This window comes from Solanum dulcamara, chromosome 6 (assembly GCF_947179165.1).
Source record: "Solanum dulcamara chromosome 6, daSolDulc1.2, whole genome shotgun sequence".
Lineage (NCBI taxonomy): Eukaryota > Viridiplantae > Streptophyta > Magnoliopsida > Solanales > Solanaceae > Solanum > Solanum dulcamara.
In genome coordinates, this window is record NC_077242.1 from 18,873,482 (window position 1) to 18,898,810 (window position 25,329).

General features: G+C 37.2%; 1 protein-coding gene across 2 annotated transcripts; it reads right to left on the bottom strand.

The window, feature by feature from the left end:
- Positions 1-16,699: 16,699 nt before the first annotated feature.
- Positions 16,700-20,680, bottom strand: LOC129892196 (organic cation/carnitine transporter 7-like). Of its 2 annotated transcripts, XR_008767281.1 has the most exons (5): positions 19,458-20,680; positions 19,044-19,172; positions 18,158-18,246; positions 17,860-18,062; positions 16,700-17,019 (listed from the first exon to the last, which is right to left on the bottom strand). XR_008767281.1 is itself a non-coding variant. In XM_055967751.1 (4 exons), exons 1-2 carry the CDS (start codon positions 20,070-20,072, stop codon positions 18,241-18,243), a joined length of 621 nt encoding a protein of 206 aa, XP_055823726.1. In that variant the 5' UTR covers positions 20,073-20,680; the 3' UTR covers positions 16,700-17,019; positions 17,860-18,062; positions 18,158-18,240. The 2 variants fall into 2 exon arrangements, 1 of the variants encoding a protein (XP_055823726.1); XM_055967751.1 differs by lacking the exon at positions 19,044-19,172.
- Between the last annotated feature and the right edge of the window lie 4,649 nt (positions 20,681-25,329).

A 25,329-nucleotide genomic window follows, 5' to 3' on the forward strand; every position in this document is an offset into this window, starting at 1 on the left:
TAGAAAGACCCTCTGTGAAGAGCATTGGAATGTCAGCTGATCTTGCTCCTCGACTTCATTGTATTATTATCGTGCTTATAGCATTGTGAAGTATGTTTGAAAGTTAAAGTTATTTTTCATCGAGTTTCATATTCCTGCTGTCTATTAGTGAGCTACTGTCCTAAAACATTTAGGCTGAAATGTGGAGAATTATTACATTATAGCTAAGGGATTGTTAAGCCATTATTTCTTGTCAAAAACTTTTACGAAAATGTTATTTGAAAATGATACTCATACTAAATTTTGTACTCTATTCTTTTGGTTATATACTTGTCCAACCACCTTGTTTCTAAAGGATCATACTATTACCAACTTGGAGTTGTTGATAATAAATCAAGTCAGGCACGTCAATCTCCTTTTGAGTTCCTAAATGATTAATGTTCTAAGTTGAAGTCGAGTCAAGAATTTCGAGTCTATTATGACTTTTATAGGCCTAAAAGTTCGTACGAAAGTTAAATAAAGTTATATTAAGATTCTTTAAGCACCTTAAGCACTTTATGAACATCTTCAAATTTAAGTTACCTTTCTAGTCGAGTTGAGTGTTCAACTCTATTTTGAAAGTATATGAGGTTCTACGAGGCATTAATATTCTATACGAAAGTGGTTACGATATAGTGAGAATAAGAGTACAAATGAGCCAAGAGTGGCTAAGTTCTTCTTATGGTCTACTATATGCATTCAAAGTTCATATCATACACGGCATGTTATGCATGGACTTCAAGCTATAATCGGAGGTAAGGAACCAATTTTTTTGGAAGACTGTATATATTGTACAGATGGCCACATGTTTGAAATATGATACCGAATAGCTATCGGAAGAGACCGCCATTGCTAGCATTTGGTTGGGTATGTCATGCATTTATATATATACATATATACATATATATATATATATATATATTCATGACATGCAATTATACGAGCATACCATGCATATTTGATTACTATGAGGCCAAATGTTAGTCATGGATACTATCAGAGTTTGAGTTTCAGTTGGTATCTCTATTACCCTTTTTTTACCGCAGCTATTTATAATTTCACTTTTCACCTTACATACTAGTACATTTTCATTCGTTCTGACGTCCTATTGCCTGGAGACGCTACATTCGTGCTGAAGGTTCAAACAGAGGTCCTGATCAGCCTTTGCAGTAGGGGTGTGGTCTCAGCTGAGGATTGGTAAACTTTATTCTTCCGAGAGTTATTGGTTGTCCGTAGATTTTGCATACTTGAGTTTTGTATATAATTTGTGGTATCATTGGGGCCTTTTTCCAACCAGTTGAGTTGCATTATTCATAGAGACTTGTGGACATACTTTGTTGGGTCTTTTCAGCTTTTATGTATAGCCTTGTCAGCTTATTATATATATGATTTTAAATGCAGCCTTGTCGACTTGCTAGTTCTTTATCAATCCAGTTGGCCTTGTCGGCCCTTTCAGTATATTATTGATGTTGTTGTGACCTCATCGATCCTATCATCTAATTGTTTCAATAGTTTATTATGGTGGCCTTGTCGGTCCTCGTTGTTCTCTTTCTTTTATGTTTCAGTGGCTAGCTCGGTCAAATAAGGTATCGGATACCAATTGCACTTCACCTAATTTGGGGCGTGACATCCACGATCGGCAGCCACGAGCCGTGGAATCATCCACGAGTCGTAGGTCCTGTTCGTGAAAAATAGATCAAATAAGAGGCAAAATATTTGAGTTTCACGAGTCACCTCTATGAATCATGGAGTCATCCATGGCCCATCAATTATGTCTATGAAAGTTTTCAAGTTCTCTTCTCCTTGTTTGATTAAGAAAGGTTTTGTAATGTCGGTAAATGTCCTTTTTATATTTTCTTTTACACTTTACGTTTTATTATTGACTACAGAAGTATTAGACAAGAAATTCATATTTTGTTCTTGATTTTTGAGAGGAAACACTTCATTGATTCTTGATTGTTGATTCTAATTTGTTAATTCAAGATTTCAAATTTTTAATGTTCATCTTGCCAGTACATGATCGTGATTTCTTCATTATTTCTTGATTTTTCTCGTACAAATATGAGTAGCTAAATCTACAACTATGATTGTGAGAATCATGACAAATTAACAAAGTAGATAAAGTATTTAGTGATTCTTGATTGTTGATTCTAATTTGTTAATTCAATATTTCAAATTTTTAATGTTCATCTTGCCAGTACATGATCGTGATTTCTTCATTATTTCTTGATTTTTCTCGTACAAATATGAGTAGCTAAATCTATAACTATGATTGTGAGAATCATGACAAATTAACAAAATAGATAAAGTATTTAGTGATTCTTGAATGGTGTTTATACATGTATTGTATCTCCCTTCAGATTGATTATTTTTTAATAGTTACAAATGTTAGAATTCGTCTTATTCTTATTTGTTAGACCAAAGAGATAACAAATAGATATGGAGATTATACAATAGAGAATTAAGGCTATCAACCCTCATCTAATAGCTTGATCTTATCCGAAAATAGATAATTGGGGATTAAAGGTACGTGTTAGTAAAGCAAACACCCGTAGTGTAATGACCCTCCAGGTCATTTTTGCCTTAATGCCTTCTTTTCATCATTTAGAGTTTTCCTGTAGCGACCTCAAGTCATTTATGACTTTCTAGCATAGACTGTTCAGTTGCATGGTCATTTATTTGGGTTTTAGACCCGTTTCCCTATTTTGGAACTTTTGAGATTTGAAAAATTGATTTTGGTCATAAAATTAGGTAAACGATCTCATAATGAAATTCTAATGGTTCCATCAACTCTGGAATGACCAAATTAGGCTGGTGGCATGGTCGGCATGAGTATCAAGGTATTTGGTGCGATTTTGGGGACATTTGGTGTTTTAGTCTTTGAAATTTGGCTTAAGATTGACTTTGGTCAACATTCTTAGAAATGCGATCGGTTGAAAATTCTTGAGCGCGGTTAGTTCATAAATGTCACGTTTGGTCTAGAATGACCATTCATTTGCCTCTCGAGACTTTCAGTCTAATCCTGAGGCCCATTGTTGAACTTAACTTAAAATGGAACTTGGTGTGGGACCTACTTTTCATTAAATGACCTCGTATAGAAATTTTGAATGCGCCATTGAATCCAGAATGTCAAATTTAGTGGCTCGCATAGAGTCGAGAACCTCATCAGAGACTTGGATAATGCCAAAATTCCATGTTGCAGCAATTGTTGGTACAGGTGACTTTCTTCATTTCTTTCGTAAAGAAGCCTTTCCAATTGCGAAGGGTCAATGTGCATGGTATTCGCGATCGTGTGGCCCTTGGCTGCGATCGCAAAGGAGAGTTGACTGAGAGTTAACCCAGTTGGTCATCGCGATCGCGAGACCTGACCTTCGCGCTTGCGATTGTCATTTTTGGGGACGGACATGATCGCGACATGTGTCCCCATGATCGCGAGCAATTGTGCCTGGTCTTTATATAAAAAACTAGACACAATCAACACTTAGTCCCAAACTTTAAATAGCCATATCTTTAGTTGTGGAGGTCCAGATAGAGTGATTCAAAGCTTGGAAGGTGAATAATTCCTAGAAGAATGTGTGGGTGACTTCCAAAAGAGTTGGAGACTCGTCTTTTGAGGTAAAAAGGGGCCTGTAACTACTGCCATAGTTGTAGTTGAGCTTAAAATTATAATTTTCTTGCATGTCTTGGTTCCCATTGTTTCGATCCTTGAATTATGTTCCATTTTGGAACACAAGCTCGAGGAAGTATTTAGAACCTTTTCACGGAGTCAATTCTAAAATTACTAAAGCGGGTCCCACATTCCCTTTTTACCTTCAAAATTGGTCCATTTTTTTAATTTGATAATTTTGATGTCAAAACAATCGTATTAACGTTGTGTACCTATATTTGATAGTGTTACATCGTTCAAAGGCTTTTGGGAAGGGGAATCCTCCAATTCTATGATTTTGAAGCATGCGTGATCGACCTACAGGTAGCCTACGACTTTCCATTCCTTAGATTGAGCTTTATTATGTGAATGTTTGTTAATTAGTTGGAATTTGGGTTGGGTAGCTATTGAATCATGTTTAGACGTTTAGAGATCATGTTTTAGTCTAATTCCGGGGTTTATCGGGTACTTGTGAGCATACTACTTGCATTTTATTAATCATCCATGCCTTGTGGTTTATGTGAATACATGGTTCTTGTTTATTTGGAGAATTTTTGGCCTTAGTCTAGGTTTGACTAGTGCTTGCCTTAGAAATACATGATTCGGACTTGATAGGCCTTAGTTTTTCCCCGACGTCGCTTCAGTCGTCTTAGGTCCTTGTAGACTAATGTATAGCAGTTATGACTCTGATAGTTTGAGCCTTAGCTAGGCGATATGTTTGCTCCGACGATATTCTGTTCTTACTATCCCAATTATATGGCTTTACGAGTTTTGACAACACCACAGTGTTTCATTTTGCGATTCAAGATTGGTTTGGGGTTTAACTTAGATGGGTTAATTGATTGGATAGGTGTGGGAGGCATTCCACGAAGATCAATGACTATTGACCATTGGGAGCACTTGTAGTAACTACATTGGCACTTTTGTCGGGTATCCGAATTCAAGCTCCGGCCTCGCCACATTGTCACTTTGAAAGAGCATCTGGTTAGAGGTCCGGCCTCGATCATTCGGATCCTTATAAAGAGCATCTAGTTAGAGGTATGGCCTCAATTACTTAACACTTCTGATCATTTACTTGATACTTTCGATGAGCATCTGGTTAGAGGTCCAACCTCTGTTTTGTCAGATTCTACTAGTTTGGTTGAGGTTCTGGTTCTACATTCTTTGGTCTGGGGTTCTCAAATTTAGTTCTTGGTATTATAGCTATTCTTTGTACTCGTCGGGCTTATGAGGGTCTGTTCGGGTTTTATTTAAACTTGCGCACGAGTTTACCTTCTGGGATTATGGGGGTCCAGCTAGGTGTAGTTATCTTGTAGTTTACTTTAGTTAGGATCTTTTCTACACTCGTGTGCATTTCAGTACTTTACTTTATACTTTTGATCTTGACCTTTGATCTGTCATATTCCTTCTTTTCATATTGCGTTTACTTTTCAAGCTCAGTCGATCTATGATGTCTACTGGGTGCCTATTGTCTTGGTACTCATACTATACTCTATATTTATTTTCGTGATGTAAGTCCAATCACGAGTGGCCAGCGTTGATTCGAGCTTGCAGTAGTCTAATTCGAAGATAGGGGTGACCACTTGGAAATTTGTATTGATCCAGTCTCTATCTATTTATATTTATATATATTTGACTAATTTTTTTGTTTTTGAGACAAGTCTTATTTTTGTGGTCCACTTTTGGGACCTGTACTATTTATATAGTTAGCTTTGTACTTGTGACTTCCAAGTTCTAGGAGGGATCATTTTTTATATATATTTTGGCTCATTTCTGTCTTGTATATGTTAGAATTGCTTATTCTTGTTTAGTTTCTACTCTTAAACTCATTACTTTCTATTATGGACTGGCTTACCTACTAGTAGGTTATAGTAGGTGCGATCATGACTCGAGAAATTAGGTCGTGACATTTTGACATTAAAATTATCAAATTCGGAGATGGGCCAATTTTGGACTCAAAAATAGGAATATGGGACCTGCTCTTATAATTCTGAAAATGACTCCATGAAAAGGTTCTAAATACTTCCCCGAACTTGTGTTCTAAAATGGAACACAATTTGGCGCTCGGAACAGCAGGAACCAAGACATGTAAGAAAATCACAATTTTAGGCTCAATTACAACTATGGCAGCAGTTATAGGCTGTTCGGAAGGGGAAATCTCTGGTTCTATGATTTTGTAGTGCGCATGATCGGGCTATAGGTAGGCTGGGGTTCCCATTCCTTAAATTGAGCTTGATTATGTGAATGTTTATTGTTTAGTTGGAATTTGGGTTGGGTAGCTATTGAATCGTGCTTAGACATTTAGAAATCATGTTTTAGGATAATTCCGGGTTTTATCGGGTACTTGTAAGGATGCTACTTGCCTTTGTTGATCATCTATGCCTTATGGTTTATGTGAATACGTTGTTTTTTTGTTTATTTGGAGCATGTTTGGCCTTAGTCTAGGTTTGACTAGTGCTTGCCTTAAAAATGCATAATTTAGACTCGATAGGCCTTAGCTTTGCCCTAGCGTCACTTCGACCGGCTTAGATCCTTGTAGATTGATGTAGCAGACTTGAATCTGATAGTTTGATCCTTATTTAGGTGGTACGCTTGATCCGATGATATGTTATTCTTACTTTCCTAATTCTACGGCTTTACGAGTTTCGATGACAACACCACATTCCATTTTGCGATTCAAGATTGGTTTGGGGTTAAGCTCAGATGGGTTAATATATTGGCTAGGTGTGGGCGGCGTTCCATGGATATCAGTGACTATTAACCATTGGGAGCACTTGCAGCAACTATATTGGCACTTTTGTCGGGCATCCAGATTCAAGCTTCAGCCTCAAGCACGTTGACCCTTCAAAAACAATCTGATTAAAGTCCTACCTTGATCATTCGAATCCTTATAAAGAGAATCCAATTAGAGGTCAGGCCTCAGTTACTTGACACTTCTGATCAGTTACTTGATACTTCTGGGGAGCATTCAATTAGAGGTCCGACCTCCGCTTTGTTTGATTCTACTAGTTCGATTGAGGTTCTGGTTCTATATTCTTTTATCTTGGGTTCTTAGATTCAGTTGTTGGTAGTTATAGCTATTCTATGTACTCATCGGGTTTATGGGGTTCTGTTCAGATTTTTGTTTGAACTTACGCACGAGTGTACCTTTTAGGGTTATGGGGGTCCAACTAGGTATAGTTAGCTTGTAATTTACTTTAGTTAGGATCTTTTCTACACTCGTGTGCATTTATTACTTTAGTTTAGACTTCTTCTCTTGAACTTTGTTCTATCCAATTCTTTTTTTTCATATTGCTTTTACTTTTCAAGGTCAGTCGGCCTATGATGCCTACTGGTGTCTATTGTCTTTGTACTCATACTACACTCTACTTCTGTTTTGTGATGTAGGTCCGAGCACGAGTAAACATCGTTGATTCGATCTTGAAGCAGTTTGATCCAGAGACTGGGTTAGCACTTAGCGTTTTATATTGATCCACTCTCCATATATATATATATATATATATATATATATATATATTTGACTAGTTTGTTTTTGAGAAAAGTCTTGTTTCTGTGGTCTACTTTTGGACTTGTACTCTTTATTTGGTCAGCTTTGTACTTGTGACTTCCAGGTTCTAGGAGGGATAAATATTTATATATATATATTATATATATATATATTGGCTCATTTTCGCTTATTTGTCTTGTATATCTTATAATTACTTATTCTTGTTTAGTTTCTACCCTTAAACTCATTACTTGTTGTTTCGGGTTATGAGTTGGCTTATCTACTAGTGGGTTATAGTATGTGCCATCATGACTCGACAAAATGGGTCATGACAAGTTGATATCAGAGCCCAGGTTCACCGGTCTCACTTGTACAGAGCTAACATCTAGTAGAGTCCTGCAGATCGGTGTAGAGATGTTCATAACTTATCCTCGGGAAGCTACAAGATGTCGTTAGGAAGATTTTCCTTCTTTGTCTCTCATAGTGTCTGTCTTATTTGTTCCTTGAAACCTTACTTGTTGCACTCAAGAGGAAGAAACTTATAATATCGTAGCCGCTCATGGTTATTTTGGCCGATTGATCTTCCAATATGCTAGTTTCAACAACTCTGGCTCGCACGCATGGCACAATGGCTAGGGATAATGCATCCGAGTTCGCTAATAGAGCCCTAGCTAGAGGTAGAGGCTGACCTAGAGGTCATGCGAGGGCTGAAGCACGGCCTATTAAAGAGAGGAGACTCCGAAGCCCAAAGAGGAGCCTTAGGCAACATTTGTACCTCCAAAGTTGGTGGGGACAGGACCAGCCCAGCCACCATCCACACCAGTTACAACTCTAAAGTTCATGTCATGTCCGCCCATATTTTAGCGTCATAAGTGAGATGAGGCAGACACCTGCTCAAGCTCTATCCCAGTACTGCAGGGTTAGCCTACAGTAGTGGCCCCAAGATTTTCAGCCACTACTAGCTCACGCGGTTGCACAATTGGATTTAAATAATAGGGTTATGCCACTGCGCAAGCAGAAGATGCTTGGGTATTTCAGAACTATCACCGCCGATGTTTACTAGGCTATTAAGGAGGACAACCATGAGTTCTTGACTATATTCCAAGAGCAGTTTCAGTCTTTACGCCTTGTGGAGTCGACAGAAGCCAACTTCACTGCACATCAGTTTGACAGGCTAGCTAGGTAGTGGTGGCGCTCGTACTTGCATTCTAGTCCAGCTGGGTCGCCTTCTATATATTAGGACGAGTTTTCAAAGGCTGTCTTAGCCTATTTCATACTACGGAGTATCAGGGACATGCTTTATGACCATTTCTCTAGGTTGGAGTAGGGCTCCATGACCATCTTAGAGTACGAGGTGAGGTTCTATGAGTTGTCCCATTATGCCATCATGATCTTACCCACAAAGGAGGAGAGAGTCTATTGCTTCGTGTATGGGTTCCGATACAGACTGAGGGTTGACACAGAGCATCTAGCTTCAGCAGGCCTTCATTTTTTGATATGGTCAACCATGCTCGATCCATGGATCATATTCATCATGAGGCCCAGGTGGTAGCGATAAGAGGGCTCGCTACCAGGACACTTACAGTGGGTCGCAGACTCAAGGAACTGACTCTTGTGATAGGTCCCACCAGAGATGCTCCAGCAGGGTCAGTCCAGCCGGCCTGTTCAGGTAGCATTACCTACTTTTAAGGGCAGCTTACATCAGTACGGTGGTCCTAGAACGGGTCAGAGTTAGAGGGGACCAAATGCGGGTTCTTCAGGATGTGGTGGCCATATTCTTACAGGTCGATCTTTTTATGGTTGTTATAACTGCGACACCTTAGACCATTGGTCCAAAGAGTGCCCCTGACAAGGGCGAGGGGCGATTGTACCAGCTCCCCCAGTAGCTAGACTAGTGACAGCAGTTCCTCCTCTATATAGAGGCGGTGGTCAGGACTAAGATCATCAGGGTAGCCTACAAAGTGCTAGAGTTAGAGTAAGAGGAGACAGGTCAGGTGGTAGATCAGAGGTACTAGGCATATGTGCTCAGGGTAATTTCTACGTACCCCCAGCAAGGGTAGAGGCTGAGGCATCCGATGATGTCATTATAGGCACATTTCAATTATGCCACCAGCCTGCCATATGTTTATTTGATCGAGGTTCCACATTTTCATATGTATCTGTCTATTATGCTCCAAGGTTGGGAATAAGGTCAGAGTCCTTGTTAGACCCTCTTCATGTTTTGACCCTGGTGGGTGAGTTTTTAGTAGTGGATCAGGTGTTGCGGTCTTGCTTAGTGACCATACAGGGTTATGATACTAGAGTTGATCTTTTTATGCTAGATATAGTAGATTTTGATGTGATTCTGGGCATGGACTGGTTATCTCCTTACCATGCGGTCTTGGATTGCTACGCTAAGATCGTTACCTTAGCCATGCCTAGTATTCCTCTGGTATTGTGGCAGGGTGCTTACAATCACACATAGATGGGGATTATCTCTTCTATGCAGGCTCGATAATTGGTTGCTTGGGTTTTAACTTACTTGGCCTATGTGCGAGATGTTAGTAGAGAGGGCCCTTTAGTTGACTCAGTCTATATGGTTAAAGATTATGCAGATGTGTTCCTTACGGATCTACCTGGCCTTCCCCTACAGCGTGATATTGATTTTTCCATAGACTTAGAGCTAGGCACCCGTCCTATTTCTATTCCACCCTATCAGATTACACCTGCAGAGCTCAAGGAGCTCATTGTTAAACTTGAGAACCTCTTAGGTAACCGAGTGTGTCTTCATGGGGTGCTCTTGTTCTGTTTGTGGAGAAAAAGGATGGGACTATAAGGATGTGCATTGACTACAAGCAACTGAACAAGGTGACAATGAAGAACCGTTACACCATGCCTCACATTGATGATTTATTTGATCAGCTTTAGGGTCCCGCGGTGTTTTCTAAGATTGAATTGAGATCCAGTTACGATCAGCTGAGGATTAGGGCAGCGGACATCCCTACGATCGCATTTAGGACTTATTACAGCCACTATGAGTTCCTTGTGATGTCTTTTAGCTTGACTAATTCCCCTACTGCCTTCATGGACTTGATGACTCAGGTATTCAGGCCATACCTTGATTCATTTGTCATTGTTTTCATTGATGACATATTGGTATAGTTGCGGAGCCAGAGTGAGCATGAGCAACATTTGAGGATAGTGCTTTAGACTTTGAGAGATCAACGACTTTATGCCAAGTTCACAAAGTGCAAGTTTTGGATTGAGTCCGTAGCACTCTTGGGGCACGTGGTGTCGAAGGAGGATATTATGGTTGATTCGGCAAATATTGAGGCTATTCGTGATTGGGACAAGCCCACTTCTATTACTGAGGTTCGTAACTTCGTCGGGTTAGCGAGTTACTACAAACGGTTTGTTGAGGGCTTTACTATTATTGCAACCCCATTGACTCGATTGAATCGCCAAGATGTTCCTTTTGTGTGGACGAAGGAGTGTGAGATAAGCTTTTGGATGCTCAAGGAGTTGCTTACCACCGCTCTTATTATGACTCTTCGAGTTGAGGGAGAGATATTCATTGTATATTGTGACACATTTGACGTTGCTTTAGGTTATGTATTGATGCAGCGAGGCTAGGTTATAGCTTATGCATCGAGGCAACTTAAGTTGTATGAGCGCAACTACCCCACCCAAACATTGGATTTGGCGACGGTATTTTTCGAGCTTAAGATCTGGAGGCACTATCTATATGGAGTTCGTTGTGAGATCTACACTAATCACAACAGCCTTCAGTACATTATGAGCTAGAGGGATTTGAGGCAGCGCCAATAGATTAAGCTCCTAAAGGACTATGTCCTCTCTATTCTCTACCATTCGGGCAAGGCAAATATAGTAGCAGATGCCTTAAGCCGAAAGGAAGTGAGTATGGGTAGCCTAGCCTTTCTTTCTATTTCAGAGCGACTGTTGGCTTTGGACATCCAGTTTTTATCTAATTGTATGATTCGACTTGATATTTCATATTCTAGATGGGTATTCGTGATGTGTCGTGTATTTACGACACTTTTGACGCTCAAAATAGTGAATTAGTGTGCTTTACAAGTATGTTTCTATAGATATGATGTGCATTTTGTTTGATTTGGAGAAAATTAGAGTTGCGTATGGTTTTTGGACTGATCGACAAGTTTGTTGTGAAAAGTGGTTCCTAGCTGTGTAATTATGTATTAGTTAATTTGTTAAAGGTTAGTTAGTTGGTTAGTTCCAAATGTTAGTTGAATGCAGTTTGTCACAAGTTTCTTAGTGATAATGGGAGGTGTCAATGACAGCTTGAGATGCCAGCTTGCACTCTGGATCGATTATATATATAGATGAGATATTTCTCATTCTTAGCTATGCTCAATGAATGAGATCAGAAAATTCCCAAATTCTATCCTCTTCAATTCTCTTACTGTTTTCATTATGGCATCAGAGCACTGAATCTATGTAATTCAGATTCATAGTTCCTTCGAAGCTTCCACCAATGACAGAGCTTGAGGAAGTATGGATCCAACATCAAGAGAAAATACTACAATTGGAGTTTCATCTGATACTCTTTGATGCGATAGAGAAAAATTACAATCATCCCCTGTATCTACATCCATCGGGCACTCCGGGTAGTGTACTGACTTCAATTCACCTCACAGGAACTAAAAACTACTTGTTATGAAGCAGATCCATGATGATCAATCTAAGTGCAAAAAGAAAGCTAGGTTTTGTCCTTGCAGCATGTCGCAGGTCTGATTATAAGCCTGAATTGGAAGAGCAATGGGAAAAATGCAATTTTTCCTTGCATGGATCATGAATACTATATCCAAGGAGCTACTGAGTGATATTGTATATTCTTCAGATGCAACAATGGTCTGGGGAGATCTGAATGAGCGATGCAATAAAGTTGATGGATCTGGGAGTTATCAACTTCATCCTAAAATCTGTACACTTCATCAAGGTAATTTGACAGTGTCAGGGTATTTAACTAAGCTACGTCTTCTATGGGATGAATTTGATGCATTAAACCTACTTGTAATTGTGACAAATCTAGGATTTATGTTGATCATTTACTATTCCTGCATTTATGTGCTTTTCTGATGGGGTTGAATGAAGTATATAGTCATGCACGCAGTCAGATTCTTATGATGAATCCTCTACCTAGTGGAAGTAAGGACTATGCCATGATAACCGCTGATGAAAGCCAGCATGTGACTGCTGGATCTAGAATTAGTGGAGATGTTCATGAGTCAAAGGCTTTGTATGCTGGAAAAAGCAATTATTATACGGAGAAGGAACTTAATTCATCTGGAAGAGACCAATCAATACATGGAGAAGGAAGCTAATTCAATGATGTATTTTTAGCAGAGGAAAAGGTACTTATGACAATACAGGAAGTAATTCTCATGATTCAATGACATTATACAATGGAAGAGGTGGATATACAAGTGCAGGAAATGGTAACTACAACTCAAAACAGAAGAAAATTTGGCATTTAGTTTGTGACTATTGCAAGCTGCATGGTCACACTAAAGATATATGCTACAGGCTTATTAGTTATTTAGCTGATTGGAAATTTAAGAAGGAGGTTAGACCAGGTCCAGGTGTGATGAATGCAGGGAGAGAGATGGCAAACCATGCCTATGCTGAAAGGGGCACTAGAGATGAATTTGGACCTATGAATGCAGTTCAAGGATCAACTGATGGATCTTGTAAATCTGATGGTATTATGCAGATGCAGCAAGGAGGATATGTATCCCAAATATTAACAACACAACTAACATTTACCCCTAATCAATACAATAAGATCCTGCAAATGATTGACAATAAGACACTGTAGAGAATGAGACAAGCACAGAAGGTACTCCTATCACTGTTTTATCAGTAAGTGACATTGAAACACAAGATTGTATCAATTTAAAAGGAAAAGAGGGATGGATAATTGATTTAGGAGCAGCATGCCATATGACTTCTAAACTTAGTAACTTAGATGACGTATCAAATTCTAATAAAAGTGTAGGCAGAAAAGTGCATCTTCCTAATGGTCAAACTACGTTAGTAACTCACACTGGTACTTCTAGGCTACCACCTGGTGATATCTTAAATAATGTGCTGGTGGTTTCTGATTTCAAATTTGATTTACTATTAGTGTCTCCATTGACTAGACAACTAAAATATTCTGTGAATTGTTTCCTTGAGTTTTTAGTGTGTTCAAGGCCTCTTCAATGGAAGGATGAAGGGGATTGGTAAGGAAAGGGAAGGCCTTTACTATTTTCCCAGTCATCTTCCATAAAAGGTCAGACATGTGGAACAAAGTTTTCTGGGGCATACTGTGGCACAAAGAGAATAACATTGCATAACAGACTTGGTCATCCCTAAGTGAAGGTATTAAGACAACTATCCTTGATTAGGAAACATGTAGATGAAGATATGTGTAATAAATGACCAGTTTGCCCTCTTGCTAAGCAAACTAGACTTCCTTTTCCTTTAAGCATGTCCAGACCTAGTGTTGTTTTTGACTTGATACATTTAGATGTATGGGGACCATATAGAGTTCCTATCCATGCTGGGTACGGATTCTTCTTGACAATTATTGATGATCATTCAAGAATGACTTGGCTGTTTCTAATGAAATTCAAAAGTGATGTGCTTATCATTCTTAAGTGTTTCCTTACTTTGGTTCAGAATCAATTTAATAAGTCTGTTAAGAAGATTAGATCATATAGATTGAATTTTTTAGTAAAGATTGTAGATCATTATTTGAGTCTTTGGAAATTGTTCATGAGAGTAGTTCATGGAGTGGTTGAAAGAAAATACAAAAAATATTCTTGAAGTGGCCAGGGCTCTTAGATTTCAAAGTTCTATCCCAATCATATTTTGGGGAGAATGTGTTCTAGCTGCTGTTTATCTGATCAATAGGATGCCTACTCCAGTCCTGCTAGGACAATCACCTTATGCAATTTTTCATGAACACCAACCTAGCCTGACTCGCCTAAGGACAATTGGCTGCTTATGTTATGCCACCAAAGCTGTCAAAGATGACAAGTTCTCACCAAGAGCTGATGCTTGTGTATTGATGGGATACCCACTTCTCAAAAGGGGTACATTGTCTATAGCTTGAGCCAAAGCAAGTTATTAGTGAACAGGGATGTTATCTTCAAGGAAGAGATCTATCAATTTGCTCAAAAAGTGAGGCACCCTGAAGCATTATTTTCCCAAATCCACTGTTGGATACAAGTGATTGTGGGGACACACCTCCTGTGGTTACAGAGAACACAAAAGCATTATCAGACCTTGTTCATCCAATGCATGAACATGAGGTTATGACTGAACAAGTTCTGCATGAACAAGAAGCTACTGCATTGGAAGATGCATCAAATCCTTTTGCAATCTTAACTGTCCAGAGAACTAGGCAGTCCACCAGTAGATCCAATCCACCAGTATGGCTGAAAGATTTTGTCACTCAGGTCACTGATTCTGACCATCCTTACTTTATGGAAAATTACATTTCTTATCATCGCTTATCTCCAAGTTATCAAGCTTTTATCAGTGGTTTCTCTAGGGAGATTGAACCTAAGTGCTATGAAGATGCTATTAAGGACCCTAGATGGGTAGTAGCCATGCAACATGAGATCAAAGCCTTGGAGGAAAATGGGACTAGGCAAATAGTGAAGTTACTTGAAAAGAAGTATGCAATAGGTTGCAAATGGGTATTTAAGATAAAGTACAAGGCTGATGGACAAATTGATAGATTCAAGGCTAGTCTTGTAGCCAAGGGTTATAGCCAAATAGAAGGTATTGATTACGAAGAAACCTTTGCCCCAGTAGTTAATATGGTCACTGTAAGATCTATTATTACCTTGGCAGCTGTTGAAAATTGGAAGATATTTTAAATGGATGTGTTTAATGCATTCCTACAAGGTGACTTATATGAAGAAATATATATGGAGATCCCTAAAGGATTTTTCAGTCCAGAGAAGCATCATGTATGCAATCTTGGCAAGTCCTTGTATGGCCTCAAACAAGCATCTAGACAGTGGAATGTCAAACTCACTAAAGCACTTTGCCATTCAGGCTATGTTCAAAGTCATTTGAACTATTCACTGTTTACTAAAAGAAGCACCACTGATTTGTCATTGTGTTAGTATATATTGATGATTTATTAATCACAGGGAGTGATCCTACACTAGTTCAGGCTACCAAACAAGTGTTACATAATAACTTCAAAATCAAAGACTTGGATGAAGTAAGATATTTTTTGGGGATTGAATTCTGCAGATCCAACACTGGTATAGTAATGAACCAGAAGAAGTATGCTTCTGAGCTTGTTTCAAAAGTTGGGCTTGCAGGGGCACAACCAGTTTTCACCCCTTTGGAATGCAATGTGAAACTTACCTTAGCAGCTTACGACAGTAGTAATGGTGATATGTTATTTCCTGATGTCAGCATCAAAGAATGGTTGGTAAACTGCTATATCTGACTAACACAAGGCCTGATATTGCCTTTGTTGTCCAGACATTGAGTTAGTACATGCAACAACCTAAGTTCTCACATTGACATGTAGCTTTGAGGGTGATTAAGTACATCAAGGGCAATCCAGGATTGGGATTACTTATGAGCTCAAAAATGGATCCCACTTTGACTGGCTATTGTGATGCAGATTAGGCTGCTTGTCCCAGCACAAGAAGGTCAGTTACTGGGTACCTACTCAAGTTTGGGGGTTTATTGATCTCTAGGAAATCCAAGAAACAAAACACAGTGTCCAAAAGTTCTACAGAAGCAGAATATAGAAGTTTGGCTACATTAACTGCAGACGTAGTACGGGTCACTAGTTTGTTTAAGGAGTTGAGGGTGGCTTTACACACACCTACTGTTATTCATTGTGACAGCAAAGCAGCCATCCAGATTGCTGCAAATCCTGTTTTCCATGAGAGGACCAAGCATATCGAGATTGATTGCCATTTCATTCGAGAAAAGATTCAACAAAGCCTAATCAAAACTAATTACATCAACACTAAAGACCAACAGGCTGATCTGCTAACTAAGGCTCTTGGTCAATCTCAACATGATTTTCTTCTAGCCAAGCTTGGAGTTCTGAATGTCTTCAGTATATCCATCTTGAAGGCGAGTATTGAAGATAGTGGTTCCTAGCTGTGTAATTATGTATTAGTTAATTTGTTAAAGGTTAGTTAGTTGGTTAGTTCCAAATGTTAGTTGAATGCAGTTTGTCACAAGTTTCTTAGTGATAATGGGAGGTGTCAATGACAGCTTGAGATGCCAGCTTGCACTCTGGATCGATTATATATATAGATGAGATATTTCTCATTCTTAGCTATGCTCAATGAATGAGATCAGAAAATTCCCAAATTCTATCCTCTTCAATTCTCTTACTATTTTCACTAGAATCTGCTAATGACCTTCCAGGACAGTCATTTTCGAGTCAATGAAGTCGCGTGAACAGTATGTACAAGGCACATTGGCAACAACTCCTCTTATGCAATTTGATTTTTTGAATAATCATCACATCAGACAATCAAATGCAAAAGGTAGGTACTCATCCATACTAAAAATGATATCAACTTCTTTTCCTCTACAATGTGTAGAGAAAACTTCAATACAAGTAAAATGAAATAATTGTCCAAACATTTAGACAACAAGAGTATCAATTAGTTCCCTACCCTTTGTCTCTACTGAGAAGAGCACAACACTGGCTGCTGATAAAACTACAACTGCTTCAAAAGATATGATTGCAGCAATCTGATGGCCACCCTCTTACCTATTGCACCACAACGATAGGAGAAAGCATGGCCCCTATTTTTCCCACAGAAGTTGAAACTCCAATACCAGTTGACCTTACAAACGTTGGATATATCTGCATACAAGACGTTAAAATGACAAACTGAAGTCTCTACAGGAATGGCATAGGTTTTGAGCAACATTTGCTTCTAGTGAGCCAATGGCAACTAAAATTCAGCTTAACTTTAGCAATTAAATATTAAAGAAGCATCTCGGAAAGTTACTCTGCACTAAAATTAGGAAATCAAGAATGGAACCTTATTATACAGTAAGTCTCAAATCACATTGCTAAAGTGGCAGAATCAACTTGTGTAGTAGTTGACAACATGTTTTGGTAGACTCTCCAAACGCCTATGGCATCACTTAGTAGAATTCTTACACCCCTTAGCCAATAAAAACTTGGCGAAGACGCCAAGAAGAAACTTTACGAAAGGATGTCAAAAAGTGGCCTTTACCTCATAACTTTTTCTTTTTCTTTTCTCTTCACTGATTAAGAAGCGGAAAACAAAAATGATTTACATGAACTAGATCCATTACAATATTATTTGTTTAATAATACACATACACACATTTCAACCTCGGCACCAATGCTAAGATTACTCAATTTAGAGCTTCATCTTTTGTCAAATTAGAACTCCCTTCTAGTCAATGAGATATAGTTGTTTAACAACTAAGAAGAGAGTTGCGTCCTAATTTGCTAACATTTCCACTCTTATCTCAAAATTCAATACATGCATCTGGCTTGCGTTCTAGATGTTAGAGGCCTAAGAGCAACGGGAAAGCTTTAAGCTTCTTCGAATAAATGAAACATAATCTTGAAGTTAACTTTCTTATATATACATCAAGTTTGACTGGATGGAAACAGGAATGAGTAAATATGTCTAGAAACTGCATTATTATAAGGAATGATATTTACCTCTCGACAATAGACGCTCACAATGACGAAGCTTCCCGAAATGGAAGTACGAGCACCAAATAACAAGGAAGTAGTCAAAGCAGGCGGTTGAGGAACAAGAAGAGCTAAAAGGAAAAGGAAGTTTAAAGTACACATAAGTGTCATACTGAATTTCCGACCAATTTTCTCCACCATTACAGATGCTAAAAGAGCTCCAGGGATCTCTGAGAGACAAAAATAAGATAACATAGATTTTACAACTTGTAACTTTTTGATTAGTTGAGACGAATTTGATGGAAGTAAAGGAAGATTGTTTTACCTGCAAGACTATTGATGAGCACATTCGTATAAAGGCTCTGATCATCGTTCGTGTGCAAATCAATTGATGAATGTTGACATCGTTTACCACTGAACAGAGAGGTCAGCAATATTATGCCATAATATGAGTAGCAATTTCCAATATAAACCACCCATATGAGGAGGGTATTTCTACATAATAAAAGGGCAGCCCGGTGCACTAAAGCTCTCGCTATGCGCGGGGTCCGGGGAAGAGTATTTCTACATAATGCGGGGGACAAAAGCACAAGTAAGGATAAGAAGCCTGATTTAACACTTGAGATTTTGTTTTTTCCAGGAGAAAGCAAATTCTCAGTCAGTTGAGAAGAGACAAGCTTTCCAGGGGGGAGTTGTGTCTTATTCACCACAGCTATTTTCTTCAAAATATCATAGGCATTGCTTGTTCTACCTATGGCACACAGATATCTAGGAGATTCTACTGTAAATACAAATTAAAAAAATGTTGCAAATGATGGTATGGATGATAAATCCAGTAACCACCTCCAACCCAATCTTGGCATAATCATCTGCAACGTAAACACAATGAGAATGCCATAAGTTTTTCAATGTTCCGTGATCTTGATAGTGGCACATGACCTCAGTGAAATTCTTAATTTAATGTCGTTTTCTTAGCAAGCACATTCATGTATGAGTATGTATAAATTAGCAGAAAATTACAAAATAATATATATTTTAGAAAAGAATTGTACATAGAAATTATACGAAGTGACTTACTTCCACGACAAAATGGGTTCAAGATTTCTTAGTTATAACTTCAAGCATAGACATACATGCTATATGTAGATTAAATATACATACTAGGATCTTGAACATGAGAATATAACATAAAATTGTCATTAGAACCCTACCTGACACGGAAGACATTATTGCAGGAGAGATGAACAAGGAATACTTTTGATAAATTGATTTCTTTCCCCTTTCCCTTTCTGACGTCACAGTGGCTTGAGTGATGGAAAAATCCTATGGAGGCAGTAACCCTATTGGATAGAGAGGACCAATTTATAAGGTTTTAATGTGGAAACAGAAGATTATCACATTATACAGTCGGGAGTATTTAGACGCGATGATTAAATGGAAAAACAAAAAGAGTTGCATTAGTAAAGATAAGAAGATGATTAGACTCTGTGTGCTGCAAAAGTACTAATACAAGCACTGCACATAGCCAGACTTAACACTAGTATTCTAGAAAGCAAGGCAAGTGAGCTAACATATGGTTGCACTAGAGACCAAATAAGGAAAAGAAAAGGATATATGTAATGTACCAGTGCTAATAAAGCCTCAAGTATTGTTCCAATTGTCCAAAAACCTGTACAGAGAATCATCCACATGCCCCTGTTTTGTGAAGGCATAAATTCAAGAAACCAAGATCCATAAACAGGTCCACCACCAACTCCAAATCCAACCATCATACGCACAGCAAGCAACCAATTATAATTTGGAGAAAAGGTACTGAGAGCTGCACATACTGCAGTCACTATTGCTATACTTAGAAGACTGTTCCTGTTAACAAATAATGAAACTAGATCAAAATTGAGTGTTCCCAGATTATTATTTCTTTGATAAAAAGCTTGTATATTTTGAATAAATTTTTGCCTTCTTCCATAACAGTCTATGATGAAGCCCCAAAAAATAGCTCCGATAAGCATGCCAGCAAAAACGACAGTAGTCATAAGACTTTCTTGAGTAGGAGAAAGAGCCCATTGGGACCTTAGAGCAGGTCCTACAAAAGAGAGAATCATAGTCTCCGCTGCTTCAGCAATAGAACCAAGACCTGCATAACACATGGTCATATACTGAAATTTACCAATTCCAACTGTTGTGAGTGCTTCATCCAATGTGTACACAGGAACATCTTCCACCTCTTTCTCTGTTGCCATCTCTATCCAGAAAAAAACTAGTGTTCGCGCGAGTGAAAGGAAAAAAAGGAACACAGCTCTTTTATTATGAATGATAAAAAATACAAGATTTTGTGAATACAAACATAACCAAAGTTCTGTATATCTCTTTTAGAAGATGTAAGACTTTATGGATACGGACATAATAAAAGATCAATGCAAGATTTTGTGGATACAGACAGATATACAAAAATTCGGAATACATACCTGTAAGATTTTGTGAATCTAGAAGGGTATTTTTTGACATATTTTTTGGTGCTCTAATAAATGAATACATAAATTACAAAAATCTGAATAGAAGTTGTATGTATAAATGAAGACAAGATTCTATGAATACATTGTATTTCTCTGCTCTTTAAAACAGTCATAGAATACACATCAACAAGAATTCTAATTCGTAGCTACTGTTCAATTATTACATGCTCGTATCACTTTATTCATCCGCTCTAATGACTATATTAACACATATAATCTTGATGGGTACAATCACGATAAGTTGTATGAACTCACTTAATTTCGTTGTATCAATGCATACAATCACGATAGACTGTATTCTCTCTCAAATTATGTGCAAGAAGAATTAGGCTTGTCTACACATGAAAAAGAGTTGCTGGCTCTTTTGATTGGACAATTACTTCTCAGGACGGAAAAGGAGAAAAAATATGCAACTATAAGGAAAAGGTTTAAAAATACTCTTTATCCATCTTTTGATTTAAAAATATCCTTCTACTCACCTTTTTGATCTAAAAATACCCTTTCATCCACCTTTTTAATTAACTATAACCCTAACAATCCTCTTTTTATTTTTTATTTTTTAAAAGTATTTATTATGTGTCATTTTTCTTATTTGATGAAATAAAAATCCCACCTCCTCTAATTTTTTATACCTCTTCAAATTTCAATACCCCCATTTTTTTTTAAAAATATCTAATAGTTTTTTATTTCTATAGCTTTTTCTTTTCATTTTTTTATAAAGTTTGTTTTGGGATTATGAAGAGAGATATTATTTTGATTTGGATAAATTATGAGAAAAACTATAAAAAATAGTTTTTTTATTTGCTTTAGTTTTTTTATGGTCATCAAGCATGTGTATTGTTTTGGTTTGAATAAATTATGACTAAACTCGAAAAACTGATTTAATTTTTTTTTACTTATATGTATTATTACAAGATAGTTTGACAATAACTATCTTGTAATAAAAAAAATTATTTATTTATTTTTAACTATCTTGTAATAACTAATTTAGTTTAAAATATTTTTTTACTATCTTGTAATAACTAAAAAATAATTTAGTTATACGTATAACTAATTTTTTTTAGTTATTTTATTTATATGTATTGTACAAAATAAGTATTATTAAACAACAAAGAAAAATCAAGTCAAGAACTAAAAAAAATCTATTTTTTTCTGGTTAACCGGATAAAAAAATCCTAGTCTTATTTGGAGGGGGGGGAGAGTCTTGAAGAGGTATACTGTTTTTGGCTTAAATTACACCTAATAGACCAATTGTGAAACTATTTACCCAAATTGGACCCAACCCAAGCTATTTATCCTTAATAGACTCATGACCCAAAATATTTACCCTTTTACCCCGCTATTTTTCTTTTAATTTCACGCATGACGTCATGTTGACGTCAATATCACTGGTTCTCTTTGATACCATTAGAGTATATTATATTCTAATGGTATCAAACAGTTTCTTCTTGATACTATGAGAGTATAATATACTCTGATGGTATCAAGTAGTTTTGCTAAAGCACTGTCTCTTCCTTCTTGATACCATGAGAGTATATATACTCTCATGGTATCAAACGTGTATTTATGTCAGTGCCCCTTCTCTTGTTCCTCTTTGATACCATCAGGGTATATTATACTCATATACTCTGATGGTATCAAACAATTTATCAAACAGTTTCTTGTTGATACCATCAGAGTATACTCTGATGGTATCAAGAAGGAAAAGACAGTGCTTCAGAACTGTCTGATACGATCAGAGTATATTATATACTCTCATGGTATCAAATGCATGAAATAGTTAAAAATAAGGGGTATGAAAGTAATGGGATATCCAATGGTAAATGGTTTCCTTTTTTGGGGGTATAACAATAATTATCCCTAGATAAATTATGAATTTTTTTTTAGTGGAGGTAGGATTTTTATTTCATCCAATAAGAAAATGACACATGATAAATAATTATAAAAAATGAAAAGAGGATTGTTAGTTTCAAGGGTTATAGTTAGCCAAAAAGGTGGATAGAAGGGTATTTTTAGATTAGAATGTTATTTTTAGACTAAAAGGTGGATGAAGGGTATTTTAAAACTTTTTTCTATTGTTCAGAGGTATTTTTGACCCTTTTCCGATCTCAGGACATATCACTTCAGTTTGGGAAAAATGAACTCGTGTTTTAATTCGCATGAACGTGACTACTTGGTCATCAATTCAAGACCAAGTTGTCGCAAATTATGGTGGCTGCTGCAGTAAACAAGGACCAGGAGGAGGAAGGTGAAGTACAGGACATGCTGAAGAGGAAAATGAGGTTATGGAGCAGGCAAAAGAGTCAATAAACATCGTGTTTTCCAGGGTTCCTATTTAGAAATTTTTAAAAGTGAACTTTTTGCACAATCTTTTGGTCACTGAACATTAAATATCACAGGATTGAAGTGCATCAACTGATTCATGCATGTGTAAATCCAAAAAGTGCAAGAAATATTTTCCAAACCAGACAATCACCAAGACTTTTTTGCAACAAAAACTAACATTTTATCTAGTAAAAGGCGTACTTCTATGCAAGTTGATTTTTTGAATAATAGCACATCACACTAGCGAAGGCAAAAGATAGGTACACATCCACACACCTGCAGCTCAAGCAACTTTGGCTTCTAATGAGCCAATGGTCCCTGAAAATCCCGCATAACTTTAGCACTTAACAATTAAAAAGATGCATCTCGGAAGGTTACTCTGCATCAAAATCACCTCATTATATAATAAGTCTCAATCAGATTTCCGAAGTAGCAGAATCAACATGTGTAGTAGTTAACAACATGCATTGATAGACTCTTCATGACAACAGAAAATTGGTGAAGAGGCCAACACAATACTTCATGACAAGATGTCACAAAAGAGTCCTTTACCTCATAATTTTCTTTTTTTCTTCACACTGATTAAGAACCAGAAAACGCAAATGATTCACATGAACTATATGCATTACAATATTAATTTGTTTAAGAGTACACACACACATTTCAACATCAGTACCAATGCTAAAATGAACCATTTTAGAACTCCATTGTCATTTGTCAAATTAGAAGAAGAGAGCTGCAGTCCTAATTCGCTCACATTTCCTCTTTTTTTTCTTCAAATTCAGTACATGAGCCTGGCTTCAGAGTGAGGTGGTTCCAAATATATACTACTCTATATGTTAGAAGAGTAAAAACAACTAGAAAGTTTTTAGGTTCTTCAAGCAAATGAAACATACTCTTGATATCTTGAGGTTGACTTTCTTATATATGCAATAAGTTTGATTGGATGGAAATACGGGTGTAAAAATGAGGCACAATACAGGTAACCCGCCCAAACTTTTATGAGTTGGACTCAAGATAATTTGTATTGGTCCAATCTCAACTCGTTCAAGTTTTAACCATTTTAAAAGAATCTTCAATTGAGTCCAACTTAATTTTCAATGTCAACCCGTTTTAAGACTCTTTATTTGCATTGGTGTAATGTATGTTCTCATATTAAATGTATGAATTACTATTTATTTTATATCTTTTAGTATTAATTTATCTATTTGTAAATTTTTATTTTTATTTTTTTGAGTTGAAATTCAAATTGTAGTTATAAAAAATAAATAATAATATGTTAAAATTATTGAGATTAAGAGGGTCAAATTGGGTGGGTCATGACCCAACCCGAATTTTAACTCATTTGAGCCCAAAGTAAATTTGGGCGGGTCATGGTCCAATTCAATTTTTATTTCAACCCATTTTAATATTTTTAATTTCAATCCAACCCGTCCATTTGACACCGCTAGATGGAATCATGAAAGAGTTTTCATGCCTAGAGAAGTTGTGTGATAATAAGAAATTGATGGCTACCTCTCGACAATAGACTTCCACAATGAGGAGTCTTCCCGAGATGAAAGCACGAGCACCAAATAGCAAGGCAGTACTCAAAGCAGGCAGTTGAGGTGCAAAAAGTGGTAAAAGGAATATCAAGTATAGAGCATACATAAGCGCCTACTGGATTTATGACCAACTTTCTCCACCATTATAGCTGATAAAAGAATCCTAGGGATCTCTGAAAACCAAATTAAGTAATTTAGATTTTACAACTTGTTATTGGATCAATGCTAAGTGAAAGACAATTATTTAATAATTAGTTGAGGCGAATATCATTAAAGCAAATGAAATTTGTTTTACCTGCAAGAATATTGATGAACACATTTGTATAAAGGCTCTGATCATCGTTCATGTGCAAAGCAATTGACGAGTGTTGACATTGTCCACTGCTAAACAGAGAGGTCAGCAATGTAAAGGAATTTCCAATATAAACCACCCATATGAGGAGGGTATTTCTACGTAATGCGGGGGGAAAAGCAATAGTAAGGATGAGAAGCCTGATATAACACTTGAGATTTTGTTTTTTCCAGGAGAAAGCAATTCCTCAGTCAGTTGAAAGAGACAAGCTTTCCAGGGGGGAGTTGCGTCTTATTCACCAAAGCTATTTTGTTCAAAATATCACAGGCGTCACTTGTTCTACCTATGACACACAGATATCTAGGAGATTCTATTGTAAATACAAATAACAGAAGTGCTGCAAATGATGGTATGGATGATAAAGCCAGCAGCCACCTCCAACCAAATATTGATAGTGGTACACAATTATATTATATGATATTATGGAAGAATTTTGATAACAACGATTACTGTTTTGTCTACACGGTACTATTTGAGAGGTCAATAATACCATCACACTCAATTGAGATCACACGGCCCTTAAAAGTTAGAACAAAGAAAAATGCTTACAGTGTGAAGAAGCGGATGGTAAATTGTGTTGGCTAAGATATGTCAATAGTCTTACCTGCTTGCAGTGAAGAATTCATACTAGTTACTTCGACTGCTCCTGTTTCTCAATGAGGAAAGAGAAGATTATTACATTATTGTATTGGTGAAATATGGTGAAAGGGTATTTCCGCCTTGGGTTATGGGAAGTAACTCATAAGTCGCCTTCAATCAGCCA

Bases quoted from the DNA above. Each gene is read 5' to 3' on its own strand.
- LOC129892196 (XM_055967751.1), bottom strand. From the start codon at position 20,072: ATGGCAACAGAGAAAGAGGTGGAAGATGTTCCTGTGTACACATTGGAT.